We start from the raw sequence: 14,960 nt of genomic DNA on the forward strand, positions 1-14,960 counted from the left end.
TATTATTATCAAGTTTAAGGATATCCCAAGTTCACTCTCTTAAAATTAAACTAATCTCCTTTCCGACATAATTTAAAACCTCTAAGCAGCTTCCGTTCTTACGACTAATGGGTTTTCTTTTTGCATGACAAAACCCCAAATGTGCTTTGCATAATTTCCAATAAATTTCTATTAGAAGTATACATATTCCTCGCCGGCAAGAAGAAGGGTCGTGATTCACCGAGCTCAGGCGCAATTGGAGATCAGTTCACATTTTGACCCCGACTTATTGAGCGGTCCCGTTCGTAGTTGGGCGTAGCTGCTAATTTTAATTATGAGCAAAGACGAACGACGACGACGACGAAGCTTCCGATGTCAGAGATGCGGGAAGCAATTAAAGCACTTGGACGTGGACACGCTTTGCTTACAATGTTGACCCTTTCTTGATTAATGAAGTGCTTAAGTCAATTAGGCTAAAGGAAAACTGAAATTAACTATCAAGAAGGGGTGGATTTGGGCGATCGTAAAATAATGCTTTGAGAAAAATATCAATCTTTGATTGGGCGTTGAGTTACTCCTTAAGTTTACCAGTTTAAACTTAAATATAAATTTTTTAATTTAAAATATTTATTAATATATTTATCATTTAAAAAGACACTGATCTACAAATATATATTAATATTTTAAATTATAAAATAATAATAAAAAAAGAAAGTAATGTATCTTTGTTAATAATTATGGTACATAAGTAGTAATTTTCATGTGACTCAAAAAAAGTTTTTCTATTTCAAAAAGAAAACTATATTAATAAATATTATAAGAATTTAATGAACCATTTCCTTGACTTAAATTTTAATCTTAAGTCCAATTTCCGCAATTTTTTAAAATAATTATAACTGATTAACTTTTGAATGTTTTTCAAATGCTTTTTTAAAAATGTTGCGCCACCAAACGTCCAACATTGACCTATCGGACAGTGGGTAATCGAAAGCACTGGCATCGATAGCAATAATCGTAATCGACTCCTGCAGCTGTTTACTATTCCGAGAAAAAACCAGAGAAAAACACAAATTTTGGAAGGACTCGCAGGACTGACTGCGGATCAAGTCTCGACGGAATATTTCATCGAACATCTGCAGCCGAGCCATGGAGCCGCCATCGACGGGCGGGATTGCGTCAGGTGCCGGCAACCACTCGACGCACAAGTTCCATCCCTGCGACGAGGCGGTAATAGCCACCAACGACGATGCCAGTGACTGCAAGCGCTGTGCGGTGCGCCTGGGCTACTGGAAGGACGACTACATTGGGTACTTTGTCCGCAACCAGGAGCGGAAGGCGCCGGAGATTAATCGCGGCTACTTTGCCCGCGTCAAGGGCGTGGAGATGTGCGTCGAGAAGTTCCTGAAGGTCAGTTTGGGCAGGCTGCGCCGCTGCAACGGTCATTCGAGAGTGGCAGGGGGGTGGACGGGCGCCCAGCTGTCTGGCACGTGCCTAGGTCAAGTGCCAAGGCGGAGACCGCGACCACGAAAGCCATCGCGTCCTGTTGCACCGCACCCCAAGGCCACTGGCATGCGCATGTCCGTGGTGGTGTGGATGGCCTTTCTGCTATTACCCTAATCCATGTCCATCTTTTCTGTGTGTTTTTGCAGAAAACGTCTGGCAACTGCCAGATCATCAATTTGGGCTGCGGCTTCGACACGCTCTACTTCCGTCTGAGGGACACCGCCCACCAGGTGAAGAACTTCATCGAGCTGGACTTCCCCACGGTCACTGCCCGCAAATGCTACACAATCAAACGCAACAAGGCCCTGCTGGCCAAGATCCACGACGAGGACGGCGAGGTGCGGCTGAGCCCCACGGATCTGCATGGGCCCAGCTATCACCTGATGGGCGTCGACCTGCGTAACCTCGACGAGGTGGACAATAAGCTACAGCAGGCCGAAGTGGACTTCTCCCTGCCCACCATTTTCCTCGCCGAGTGCGTGCTCGTCTATATTGAGGCGCAAAACTGTCGGAATCTGCTCAAATGGATAGCGCAAAAGTTCCAGGCCGCCGTCTTTGTCAACTATGAGCAGGTAGGATGTACAGGTGTTCCAGGAGAGAGCCAAGTTTCGACCAAAAATATCCCTCATTTCCTTAGGTAAACATGAACGATCGTTTCGGCGAGGTGATGCTCAACAATCTGCGTGGACGCGGATGCAGTCTGGCCGGCGTGGAGTCCTGCCTGTCGCTGGACACGCAGCGAAACCGCTTCAAGGACAGCGGCTGGAGCGGTGCCCGGGCCTGGGACATGGTGCAGGTGTACGAAAGTATCTCGGCGGCCGAGCGACAGCGCATCGAGCGACTGGAGATGCTCGACGAGGGTGAGCTGCTGCTGCAGCTCTTCCAGCACTACTGCCTGGTGGTGGCCTGGCTGGGCGTGGCCTTCCAGGATATAGATATCACGTGCGTGCCAGTGTAAAAATTCGTGTCTGACTTGCGGGTGGCAAAGGATTTTCCTCGATATTAAACAATATTCTTTCTTTTTCCTTTATTTCTAACGCAGTGTGGAGGAGCTGATGTCCTCGTTGAACATTGATTAAGAGGGAACCAGTGGATCCTGTACTGTCTGGAGGAAGGTTATGCCAAAAGTTTTTTGCTTCTCAACGTGTTAAACTTAACAAAAACTTGAAAAAAAAGGATTATGAAAACATATTTAAATAATTAACCTACACACAGACTCACTCATTCATTGATTTACTTGTAAACTGTTTTTTATTTCTCCTTAAGCCTTTTCTCTTGTTAAATTATTTATATCCTAATTGCGTGGTTTTCATCCAGTTCTTACATTTGCTATTTTTACAATCAATCGTACGTTCATTCCCCATTTTTGTGTGCATTGAAAAAAATGTAAATGTATTTTGAAATTAATTAAAACAAAACGTAATTGGAAAACTCGAAGACAACTTGTTTATTAATCATGGACAAGTGTGTTGTAAAGGGAGTTACAGATAAGTACTTTAAGTTTGTCTATAAAACATGATCTTAACTAAGAATTCGGATGCTATTAAAGGAAAGTAGAGATCAAATGTTGTTTCTTTTTTGTTTGTTTTAATTGTAGAAATTATAGACCTTTCAGAAATATAAAATAAAAGTTTAGAATTAGGGTACATGGAGCCTACTAACCTTCCTCTTTGCTGGATTTTGCCATTTCACGAGTTCTGAAAGTTAAGGAAATATTAAATTTTTAAATATCAAAATATATAGATTTTAATAATAGAATATCTATACAGTTCGAAAAAATGTCTGTCACCCGATTTCAACCCGAAAAGCTTTCAATTGCGGACCTTTTACGACATCATTAACAGTTAAAATGCTGAGAATTCGCGATATTCCTCGCGAAACTAGCAAAACTAATGCGAAAAGTCCAAATCTTTGTCCGTTTTGAATATCTTTAGCAGACATTTTTCGGATACCCCCGCTTATGTGTAAAAACTTTGACTTACATGGCCCGCAGTTCCTCCAGCGTAGGCACAGGTACGCGCGATGATTCGCTTTCATCCTCCATATACGCCTCGTCTGGATGCTTTTTCAACTTATGTGAGCGACAGTTGAGGTTGTTAGTGAATCCCTTGCCGCAGTATTTGCAGACATACGGCCGTAGACCCGTGTGGCTGAGCAGATGTAGCTTCAGGGCTGTGGAATTCTTGCAGCCCGAACCGCAAATTTCGCACGTGAACCTTCGCTCATCCATATGCACGTACTTGTGTTTGTTGAGAATGGCACGGGTCTGCAGCATCTTACCGCAAATTTTGCATTTAAATCTGGGCTCTCCATGCGTCTCAAGGTGCACCTAGAGAGAAAATTCATTTGATATTGAAGGAATAACTTGTCTGGGAGGAGACCTACCCGAAGTCTGGCCTTGTTCTTGAATGCAGCATCGCATACCGTACATTTGCAGGGCTTGGCATCCGTGTGCACCAGCTTGTGTTCCGCCAGCAAGGTGGAGGTCTTCAGTCCTTTGCCACAGCAGTCGCAAACGAATCGCTTGGGAGCGCCGTGCATCTCGTGCTTGTGCGTTCGCAGGGCCACGTTGGAAATGAAGGATTCGTTGCACTGCTCGCAGGCATATCTGTTGCTAATATAGGGGCCGCCTGTTGGTGAAGATGGCATTGCTGTGGCTTCCAAATCAGATTGTTCCAAGGTCGCTGTATCTTTCCTCTTGGCCACCTTTCGGCGTGGGTTTCCAACACCCTTTGGCCGGCCACGTTTCCGTTTTACAGGTTGAGGCGAATGCACGACCTTCTCATCCATATCATCATACTGTTCTTCTTCCGCTTCTGGTTCGGTCCAGCTGAGCTCAATCTTTATGTCCGGGGATATCCGCTCGTCGTCATCCGAGCTGAAGTCATCTTGGTATTCCTGATCCCGATCGGGTTTGCTGGATGTAGACGATAGCCCGTATTCTTGGCGCAGAGCTTCGACATCCACATTATCATCTGGCTCCGAGTGGCGCAGCAGCTCAAAGATGGCCTGTACCTTGTTGACGCTGTCCGAAAAGGTGACAAGCTGTTTAATAACCGAGAAGCACTCCTCGCACAGCATACTGCCCAGTTCTGGCTCCTCAAAGGTCATCTGCGTCAAGCCAGGATCAGGTATCAATAACCGGCAACGTTAAGTAGGGATTAGGCGGCTTACCTCCACATCAAAACACTTGCTTATAATGGAAACCATGTCCTGGTCCCGCACCTTAATGCGGCCATCGTCGCGGGCGCACAGCCGGCACCAGTAGAGCCATTCGTTCTTGGGAATGCCCATAACTGGAGTGTCAAATAGCCAAACTCAAGGTAAAGTTCTTGTTTCCACGAAAATTGTTTATAATTCGAATGTTGCCGAAAGATGCAGCTGATGAGTAGAGTGCCCCTGTTCTGGCAGTGTGACCAGAGTCAAGCAGCAACTTAAAACCTTAAAAATAGCTGTGCACTATGGGACCATTTAAGTGTTTGCGTGGCAAAATAATAATTAATATAATTTTACGAGAATAATTTTAATAAACCAAATATTTACAAGTTTTTAGAAGAAATTAAAATGGGATTTTGCTAAAAAAATTAAACAAACCAAAAAAAGTTTTCACTTTTAAATTAAAAGTTTTAATTACAGATGAAAGTTTTTCATTTTCAACAAATTTTATTTTAAATTAAAAACAAGGAATGATTTCATGTATGTTATATTAATAGAAATGTTGTTCTTAAGATACTAGGAGTCCGTCTCCACAACATCTTACTCAACTTCCATCTCTTCTCTCCAATTGTCGATGCCATAGTACGCTTTTAGAGCCAATTCATCGTCCAGCGTGGGTTCGCCTAGCACCAGCGGACCCAACTGCTTGTCCATGACGACCATCTGCCAGAACTCCTTGAGGTTCTTTGCCCGCACAGCGACCTTAAGCTCGTCTGCAAACTTTTCGTACTCGAGGAACGCATTGAAGTCCACGCAGCTCTCTCGGTACAGACTAATAAGCTCGCCCAGCTCTTTGCTATTGAGTTTCTTACGTTCCAGTAGAGTGAAAACGAGAACACGCACCTGGGCGGCAAGGGCCTGGAAGCGAGCATCCTTCTGGGTGGCATTTGTGATGGAGCGAACGCTGGCCAGAATGCGGGTAAAGTCCTGAACGGGATTAGACAAACCCACACCGTCGCTGGGCATGGGGATCTCCTTCTCTGGTGGTTCCTGTTTAACGGCCTCTCCGTTTTCAGCCTGCTCCTTGGCCTTAAGCTTCTCTAGCCATTCGCGACTGTAGCGCATGGGGAAGAGCTTCTTCACGGTAGCTGCCGCCTGCTTGGACTTCTCCTCCAGCGGCTCAGGGACTCGCCAAAATACATCTGAAAATTTCTTGTCCTTCACCATCTGAGCGAACATGTCGGCATCCTTCTTAGCTTGATCGTCCTTCTTCTTGCTCGATTGATCGTCCTTCTTCTTGCTCGATTGATCGTCCTCCTTCTTGCTCGATTGATCGTCCTCCTTCTTGATCACTTTCCACTCCAGGATGTCCATCACGTTTTGCTCAAAGATGCTGGGCAGCCCGTCGAATGGCAGCAGATCGTTCTGGGGCCATGACCGCGGCTGCTGCGTGTCTCGCAGTGAGCACTCCAGATCCGTGCTGTCGATCAGCCGGTCGATGGCCTGAAGCTGCTCCTCACTGCTCTCCGATTTGGCGGTTCGCAGAGCTGGGAAGTCCCAAAAGTGATGCTGGGCCGTGTAGGACACCTCCAGCATGTTGAGTGTGGCCGGATTAGAGTCGTCCGCCAAACGGGGCAGAAGCACCACCATCCGCGGAGTATTAAACTTGGAGCTGTAGATTTTCCAGCAAAGAATAGCCCGATCCGAGGCAATCAAGGCGCGTACCAGAGCGTCCAGTTTGTTGGCAGAGGCAGTGTTCCCCTTTTGGTGTACCAACAGGTACAAGGAATCTCCGCAAAAGTACTCATCCGGGACAGCGTCGCGCTTGATAAATCCGAAGAAGTGCAGGCCCGGCGGATGGGGCTCTTTTGGTTCCAGTAGGGCGTCGTCATAGGGCACCGGGGTCCCGCCCAGCATGTAACCGGTTACCAAATCCTCCGGCTTCGGCGTCACCTCAGTGCCCTTGATGAAATGCCGTGTCTCGCGGGAGACCACCTCGTTGTCCTCCCCCCAGACCTTTTTTAGCTTTACGGACGTCTGGTTCTTCATGGCGATCACGCCCTGCAGGTTAATGCTGATCTTGCTGCCAATATGCAGCTTGGCATTCCACGACCAGGGTCGCCTGTTGGTCACCTTGAAGACGGTGCGCAGGGCCTCCTTGAAGTTGCACAGTGTGGCGTTGCAGCGGGACACGAGGCTGAGAGCGTACTTCTGGTTCTCCAGCTCCACCGGGCTGCACTTACGCGAGAAATTGAAAATGGCCTGAGGCTGACCGCTCTCGGCGCCGTCTATGTACGATATGTTGTGGGTGCTGTGGGGCGTACATATATAGAAGGACTACATACAGCGGTGGCTATCGAGCTACATACCCCACAATCAATTCAATATCGGCGTTGAACAGTGTGTCGGTGATTGTGTTGAACTTCGCGTAGTCCTGCGGAAAGGAATTGAAATCGAAGAGCAAAAGGATCCTCCGTCTGGCGGGCTTAAATCTGCATGGAACGGTTTTTCAATAAGGTGGACTTGACCATGTCCTGAATTGTTTCACTCACACCAAAGCCTCTTCTTGCAGCTTTAAGGCCACTTTCAGTCCATCCAGCCACTGTCCCTCCTCACACGCTGTTTTGTTTACAAACTTGAAAAAATCTAGGAGAAGATTCCAAGTGCACAGTTGGATTTTCTCATATTGCACCACATTTGGCGCCTTCAAATCTTTCTCACGGCTATCGCAGCCCACCAGCACAAAGGATACTAGATCCTTCTTGTCGCACACAATCTGGGATAACAGAAATTAGCACCGTAAAGGAAGCTATAGATGGAGCTTACACACCTTTTCCTTGATAATCTCCGACGCACATTTCACAGATTTTAGTTTTACATCCTCGGCGGCACAGTTGCGCACATCTAGCACAATAATTAGGCACTCCTAGGGAACAACAGATTTTAAGCTTTCTAAAGAAAACAAATATGTACTATATTTACCTTGTTAGAAGCCATCAATTAGTTTATTTGGGGAAATATTGTGATTTGAATTGCGACCGGCGCAGAAATTTCACAACAGTATGACCTTTGAACGGAAAGTGGTAAATACCATTCACGAATGGTCATGCTGACCTCGCGTTGCCAACTGCCAACAGTATTGCCTGGCAACACTCTAACCGTTAAATTTGAATAGATTTTACAATTAATAAAAAATAATTGCTTTTTAATATATATAAAATCCTGGGTGTCGCCAAAAATTTATATTTTTGTAAAAAAAACGAATTAATTTTTTTTTAATATTTTCCATTTTTATTTCTCCCAGCTGTTTTATATATTTTTACCGTAAATTGTAATACTTTATAGCTTCTCATACTCCTGCAGCTTTTCCAAGTACTTTGCATTTTGGCTCAAGTGGTTAAAGATTAAATTCGTGTCCAAAACATTTTCCGCAGGACCGCCGTATTCCGCTGGCAGGCAGTCGTAGCCCACCATTTCGCGCAGCTTGCTGAGATGTCGTCCGTCGTGGGTGAATATCTTAAAAAAAAAATAAATAAAAATATTAATTTCTATCAAGTTTTGGTTCAAATTGCCTACCCTTTCCTTGAACTCCTTGTTCATAAAGGGCATAAAGAGCGTGGAGGTGATGTGCATGAGGAAGCCGCGCTGTATGATGTGAACGATGCGTTGACTGAAGGGCAGGACTCCGTTTTTTTCATTCACCACCTTCATAAAGGATGGCGAAAACTGTCGCAGAAAATTCCTGGTTGTTCTGTTTTGTGTGAGGAAGTAATTTAAAAAATAAAAAATATCTGTAATATAACAAGATACCCTAAAACTTAGAGTAAATGAGTTCCCTATGTTTTACATATAGACGCACCCTTGTAGGTCACAGATGACCGTTATACCGTTCTCCTGGACGCGCGGCAGGAGCAGCAGCGACTCGAAGATCAAATCGTCAATCTCCACAAGGCTTTGCAAGTAGTCTGGGTAGTCCTGAAATCCGTCCACTGTCTTGAAGACCACCAGCACTCGTCCGTTGCGATCCACGTGTGGCATCACATAGCGGCAGTGGGTGCCGTAGAAGAGCTGGCGGTAATGCTCGATGGGGTGCCTAGCCACCCAGGTTGGGTGACGTCTCTTGAACTCGTAGTAGGCATGGATCGCCTGGTAGGCCTTGATAGTGTCCCAGTGCGTATAGTGCAGGAACTTGGTCAGCAGCGTGTCCTCCGTGCCCACTCGTAGCTCGTCGCACTCTGAAACAGTTGATCCTGAGTTGTAGGGATCTGAGATCTGGCACACAATTGCTTACTCTCCACCAGCTGCCTGAGTTGTTTGATTTTGAAGATCTGCTCGGCCGTGTGCTCCACCCGGGTGGTGAGGAAAAGCATTTTGTTTTGGAATTTTTACAAACTGTCTATCGAGAATCTGTCTGATTAGCTTTGCAACGGCCGAGGTTTCACTTTTCAAATCCAACCCGCTTACACGATCCGCACTCACAGCGCGACCGTCACTCACTGACTAAGGCAGCCATGAAGTCTGTTTTGGTGCAGACTGTTTATTAGCTTTATAACCGGCGCGTGCCCAAAATTCGAATGGTTGCCAATCACTTAGAAATACAAATACTATATATATCGAAATCGTCTTGTCAACTTGAACTTGGCTGTCTGAGTGTGTGTTTGTTCAAATTTGTTTATTAAAACTTACATACTTGGGTCTGAAAATGAGTTATGTAAATAGAAACAGCAGATAAAAGGTATATACATATATTTAAAAACATTATAGATAGATATAGAGATCATTCTACCCACATTATTATGTAGAAATTTCTTTCGTTAGTTATTAAATCATCATCGTTAATTCAATTACTTACATTGATATAGTAAGACTAGTTTAGTAGTCGTAGAAATATTTTAAGACCCATTTATTTTAGGTTTTACTGTTGAAAAAGTTATTACTTATAAAATGTATGAAACAAAAATATATGTTAATTTATTTAAGCTTTAATAATATACCCAGAATTGAAATCTATCATCAATATCCTTTAACAACTGCAATAACACTTGTTTCATCTAAAATGCTTTCAAAATATAAATGATCGATGATCAATAATCAATAGATATTGGACTTCCGATTGAGGTCTGAGATAGGTACCGAGATGATTGTACTGGATGTACTTATTTACCTTTAAAATGTGCTCTTAGGGTAGGTCACATTCTTAACCTGAAAAGAAGAAATGTAAACAAATATTTCCCTAAAATTATAGTACCCCCAACATGGTCGTAACCATGTCTGTTTTTTTCTTCAAGTGTCCTGTTGGTGAAACGCTTTAAAGTACCATCTTCAGCAGAGCCATCAAGTTGACCTTACCACGTATCCCGACCACAATTCATTTAACCCGAAAGGCGGCAAGCAAACAGAAGGGCAGCAGGAGGCCAAGAAGAAAAAGTCGACTCGGAAAGTAGTCAACAAAACGCGAAAGGAAACTATAAGTACGATAATTGAAGAAAATGTCAGCTACACACGCTGCTACGTGACTTAATAATGCCCCTTGTCTGTTCATAATAACGGTCACAACGTGTTGCTCCATTCCTACAGCTCCATTCCCGACTTGGGCCATCTTTTTGCCACAGTTTGCCGGAAACTCTACAGTCCCATTTCGTTTTTTCTTGGATTTTTTGTAATTTTCCATTTCATTAAGGCTTATCGATCGATGGGCTAGGAAAAGCAAAGTTGAACCAAGAAAATCTAGATAGTATTTTAATTAGCAAAATGTGATCACATTCAGAGGGAGATGGAGCGAGAGAAGGCAGTTTCCATAAGCGCTTAAAGCGTGACTGTGATGGAAATGTTTAAATTAACATTGCACTATGAATAGCCAATTAATAAGAATTGATTTTTTGCCATCATGATGGCATTGTAAGTGCTCAAATGTACATAGTAATTTGTAATTGTTTATATATTAAGCCATTACTAAATTTGACAAATTACTTCCCTTTTACAATTTATGTTTATATGTATATAAAAAAATTATAAGCTAACAATCAATTTTCGGTTTTGACATGCATAAATGTTGGCAACTTAATTCATTTCACTAATTTCACTGCCTGCTCCCCCCTCTTTGGCGAGTTAGTCAGTAAATAACCACAAAAACTGGTAACTCTTCTTGATTTCAAGCATTTCATTTTATTTAAATTGGTAGTTTTCCCATATTTTTGGCAGTGACTTTTTGTAATTATCCAAAATCTATAAATAATACATTTAATTTGAATGCTGAATAATAAACATTTGGTTTGTGTGGTTGGAAATTCGGTTCTGAGTGGCGATTGTTTTGCATGCTGATTACATTGCGGTTACCTGGATGGGTGGTCCTTGTGACAGTAACCAAAAGATTCATTTAATTTATGCCATAGTTTTGTTTATTAGCAGAATTAACTAATAAAAGTGGGTGGTTTGATTTTTGCAAAGAGATTTAAATGTTTAAATAAACGGATTGTATTTAGGAATCATTTTCAATTCAAAATTATAAGGCTTTAAATAACATTTTTTATTTATTTTACTTTCTTAAAGAAAGTACAATGTAAAAAAGTTAAATGATATATAAAATTTTTATTTTAAACTGTAAAATATAAAAACAATTCTTTGAATAATCTAAATTCGAAGAGTCATCTATAGAAATCGCACTAAATTGGCAAACACGCCCACGTCATCATTGCCAGCAACAAATCACAATGGCACCCACAATTTGCACTTCCTCTCCCCCTTCTCAAGCCCACAATGGAAATAAAGAATATTATTAACGACTGTAGACTATTAGATACCCTTTATAGTGACCGGCTTAGTGCAAAGAATGCACTGTTCACATTCAAATCTTATTTATACATCATTAGAGGGTAAAATCATTTATAGAAATATTATAAAATTACTCAAAAAATATGAAATTTTGTTGTCTCAAGCCACTTCGGTCAACAATATACACTTGTACTCCACTGGGTATCCTCCTGCTCACTCCCAGACATTTGAACATCGCAGACCAAAAACACCAGGACAAGAGAACAAATTACAAGTGTTGTAAAGTGCCATTTTTCAACAGGACGACTGGTCGAGGAGGAGCTAGGGGTCGGCGAACGCAACGTAGAAATAATCATAATGGCCAAGCGCATATTTGAGACGAAATCTTGCGTGGAAATGTTGTAGAAACAATAGCAACGAGCACACAAAAAAACTGCGGGAAAAAAGCAAACAAGAAAAATGTGAGCAAATTTCGCTGGCACAAGAAATGGCCGAGAAAGCAGAGGAAACCAGGGGAAAAAAAAAACTAAACCAAATTCCAATTTGTCAGGAATTTGTTCAATTTTAGTTTTGCGGTGGTCCGGGATGGATGGAAACGATGGAATGACCCCCGAAATTCAACCCACCAGCGACCGACCATCTGCATGCCCCACACGTGCCGCCAAGCAAAAGCTATAAGCATAACGGGGACCACATCACCCCCTACGAGGATCGAGATGCGGGATCTGGGGACCAAGGACTGAGGACTGAGGACCCCCCTCCGGCAGTGGCCATTAAAGAGCTACCACGACAAATCGCACACATTTAACACGCACACAGTGGACCCGGGGCGGGATGCTGTTGGTTGGTGGAAAAACTGCATACTTAACAGGCCCACAAAAAACCAGCAGGGGAAACAGCTGCTCGCAATGGCTCAAACAACGCCGGCAACTGGCCAGGCCAACCGAGTAGCTAGCGATGGGGCCCACAAGGGGTAAATAATTTTCAGACTGAGAAAAGTATAAGACCGTTAAAGGATTACCCAAAGCCATGTACTAAAATTTATTTAAAATTTACCGAACCTCAAGAAAATATATATTTTTCTTTAATGGAGTAATTGTATCTTATAATTGAAATTTTGAAAAAACATACCATAATAGGAATAAAAAGCTTAAACGATAGCCCAAAGAGGGTATAATAATGATTGAGATGCTTAACTATAAATGTCCTAGGAATTCAAAGGTCTGGGGTTCATCATATTATTCTCGATTTTGATTTGCTTTAAGCAAGGTAAACAAATCTTTGCATATTTTAGATTATTTTATGAAATTTCTAATTTATTTTAAATTAATTTTCAACTAAACTATACGAAATCCTTGAACCACATCACGTTGCCATCGCTATACAAAGCCAACAATCAGGTTTCTTTTGCTTGCGACCTCCCCTAATGACATTTGTTTGCCACTGCAGACATGTGCAACTGTCGGATCTGAAATACATAGCTTTCAAAAACTAGTCCGCAGCCTTCCTTATGCCCAGAACCGAAGCTTGCCAATTTTCCTTTTCCACTTTTGGGGTACAGAAAGTTGGCACAGTTTGAGCAGTCATTGCGCCGGACTTAAACGTGGTCTTTTTTTTTGTCATTTCGATTATAATTTTGTATACTGGTGATAATAGAGAACAAAGACTGCCTGAATTTATGCTAAGTGCCATCGAGAACGCTGCCCAGGGCATTTTTTTTTGCCCAAGCAACGACTTACCTCTCGGCACAGTTGATAAATATTTGCCAAAAAGAAAATAGCACAATTCAAAAATCTAAAAGAATACAAAAAAGAAAAATAAAACACCCAGAGCCACTCAATTGCCGTTGTCTTCGCGAGCTGATGGAATAGGAGGTTTTTTGTTATTATCCCCCGGGCAGCATCATATTCCCAACGCCCCCACACACAGACTCCCCCAAATGGATTTGTGGCTGTGTGGGGCTCACGAAATCTGCCGGCACTTGTGCTTCGAGAGTTTTAATTGAATTTTGAGTGGCGTATTTAGGGATTTGTTATTTATAATAGAAAAAGCACACAGCCCGGAGGAGAGCTGTCGAAAATGGCAATGGCACACAGTCCGATTAAATGCAGTGGCCTAAGACGAAATGAAAGCCATTTAAAATATTAAATTTATGAAGTCTGAACTTGAGACTTGAGAAATAAGTATTTTGATAAAACTATTTAAGAAGGTGATATAACAATAGATGAAAAAAGTAGATTTTTAGGTAAAAAAAATAGTTATTTGTGTTAGGATCCTGATTTAGTCAATGGCCGAGGAGCATTAGCATGAGTGGCAGCAGAAGCTGCGGCAGGAGAACTACCTCTCCTTGCTGCCAAGCGGGAGCTCCTAGAGGAAAGGGAGGCCCAGGTCCAGGTGAACTGATTTACGCTCACTATGGCGGAAACCTTGGCTCCCTAGATAAGGCCAGGCTCAAGCGAGAAACTAGCAATTTCGGGCAATCATTAGATCAATATACAACATAATCGTTTGATAAAAAAAGGACATTATCCCTTTCACACAATGAAAAGCTCATCCGCTAGATATTAGCCAATGCCAGAGTCTTTGAACATTTTGTACAAAATTCTTATTAATAAATTTTAATATGAATATTTCCCTTGATATTCCCTCTTCCACATATTAAATTTCAGTAGAAAAAAAGCAAAAAAAAAATCGTATAAAAAAAGCAAATGACGAGTATTATTGTGTGGTTCTCAATGAAAATTGTGTTATAAAAACCAATTTGTTAACGCCATAAAATCTTGACCCGGCGATTCTTTTTTTTTTTTTTGTTTTGTTTTCATTTGATTTCCGTTTTATTGTAGTCGATGACCAATTTGAAGAGCAATATGTGGGGCGAATTGGCCCCAATCAGAGAGGGTTTGAAACCAGTCAACCCGTTCTCTGGTATCCCGGACTGCTGCCACATCGGGAGATGGCTCGAATTTACAGCAGCTATTTACTTTTGGCCAACATTTGCGGCACATGTCGCATGGAGTGGCTCCTGGCTCTGGCTTTGTTTTTTCTTTTACGAGTGCGATTGCGATTGCGAGTGCGAGTGCGAGTGCATTTGCTGTTCATTTCATTTAAATTACCCTGTGGCTGACCTCCTTGTCACAACATGGCGGTTGGCGTCATATTGGAACTGTTTCGTATCCCGCAATCCACAATCGAAATCGAATGCTCATTGACCATTTTTTTATTGCCCATTGTTTTATTCCTTTTTTTTTCAATAGGGGGTTATTGTGGTTTTTTAATCAAGTGGCATGCGAACAAATTTTCGCTAACCAATAGCTCCAAGGGCTGTGTGTGTTCGTCCAAGGGTGTATTTTGTGTGTATGTGCCAACAAAAGGTTGAATAAAATGAAAAGCATTCATTTGGAATGCAATCCTAAACAATTGTATGCAAAATGCAGGCAATATATTGCATTTTCAACTATGTAGTTAAAAGTTTTGTTGAATTAAAAAACATGAAAAAACTCCGAATTAAAGGATGATTGCATATAACGGGTTGCTGTAATTGCACGCACAAA

At 42.4% G+C, this 14,960-nt stretch overlaps 4 protein-coding genes across 5 annotated transcripts; 1 reads left to right on the top strand and 3 right to left on the bottom strand.

Moving 5' to 3' along the window:
* Window positions 1–987: 987 nt before the first annotated feature.
* Window positions 988–2,702, top strand: LOC108075862 (leucine carboxyl methyltransferase 1). Of its 2 annotated transcripts, none has more exons than XM_017168456.3 (4): window positions 988–1,386; window positions 1,629–2,054; window positions 2,120–2,436; window positions 2,525–2,702. In XM_017168456.3, exons 1-4 carry the CDS (start codon window positions 1,126–1,128, stop codon window positions 2,559–2,561), a joined length of 1,041 nt encoding a protein of 346 aa, XP_017023945.1. In that variant the 5' UTR covers window positions 988–1,125; the 3' UTR covers window positions 2,562–2,702. The 2 variants fall into 2 exon arrangements, with proteins under 2 accessions (XP_017023945.1, XP_017023946.1); XM_017168457.3 differs by having other exon boundaries at window positions 990–1,386; window positions 2,120–2,424.
* A 203-nt stretch (window positions 2,703–2,905) lies between these two features.
* wek (weckle) lies at window positions 2,906–4,908 on the bottom strand. The gene is made up of 5 exons (XM_070285327.1): window positions 4,657–4,908; window positions 3,868–4,593; window positions 3,465–3,811; window positions 3,145–3,179; window positions 2,906–3,090 (listed from the first exon to the last, which is right to left on the bottom strand). The coding sequence occupies exons 1-5, from the start codon at window positions 4,774–4,776 to the stop codon at window positions 3,083–3,085; spliced, it is 1,236 nt and encodes a 411-aa protein (XP_070141428.1). The 5' UTR covers window positions 4,777–4,908; the 3' UTR covers window positions 2,906–3,082.
* A 217-nt stretch (window positions 4,909–5,125) lies between these two features.
* Window positions 5,126–7,752, bottom strand: Ku80. Its single transcript, XM_017168593.2, has 5 exons — window positions 7,621–7,752; window positions 7,469–7,564; window positions 7,191–7,414; window positions 7,008–7,130; window positions 5,126–6,949 (listed from the first exon to the last, which is right to left on the bottom strand). The coding sequence occupies exons 1-5, from the start codon at window positions 7,633–7,635 to the stop codon at window positions 5,239–5,241; spliced, it is 2,169 nt and encodes a 722-aa protein (XP_017024082.1). The 5' UTR covers window positions 7,636–7,752; the 3' UTR covers window positions 5,126–5,238.
* Window positions 7,753–7,906: 154 nt separating this feature from the next.
* LOC108075814 (retinaldehyde-binding protein 1) lies at window positions 7,907–9,242 on the bottom strand. Its single transcript, XM_017168388.3, has 4 exons — window positions 8,930–9,242; window positions 8,498–8,873; window positions 8,215–8,389; window positions 7,907–8,154 (listed from the first exon to the last, which is right to left on the bottom strand). Exons 1-4 carry the CDS (start codon window positions 9,006–9,008, stop codon window positions 7,978–7,980), a joined length of 807 nt encoding a protein of 268 aa, XP_017023877.1. The 5' UTR covers window positions 9,009–9,242; the 3' UTR covers window positions 7,907–7,977.
* Between the last annotated feature and the right edge of the window lie 5,718 nt (window positions 9,243–14,960).

Source organism: Drosophila kikkawai, chromosome 2L, assembly GCF_030179895.1.
Source record: "Drosophila kikkawai strain 14028-0561.14 chromosome 2L, DkikHiC1v2, whole genome shotgun sequence".
NCBI lineage: Eukaryota > Metazoa > Arthropoda > Insecta > Diptera > Drosophilidae > Drosophila > Drosophila kikkawai.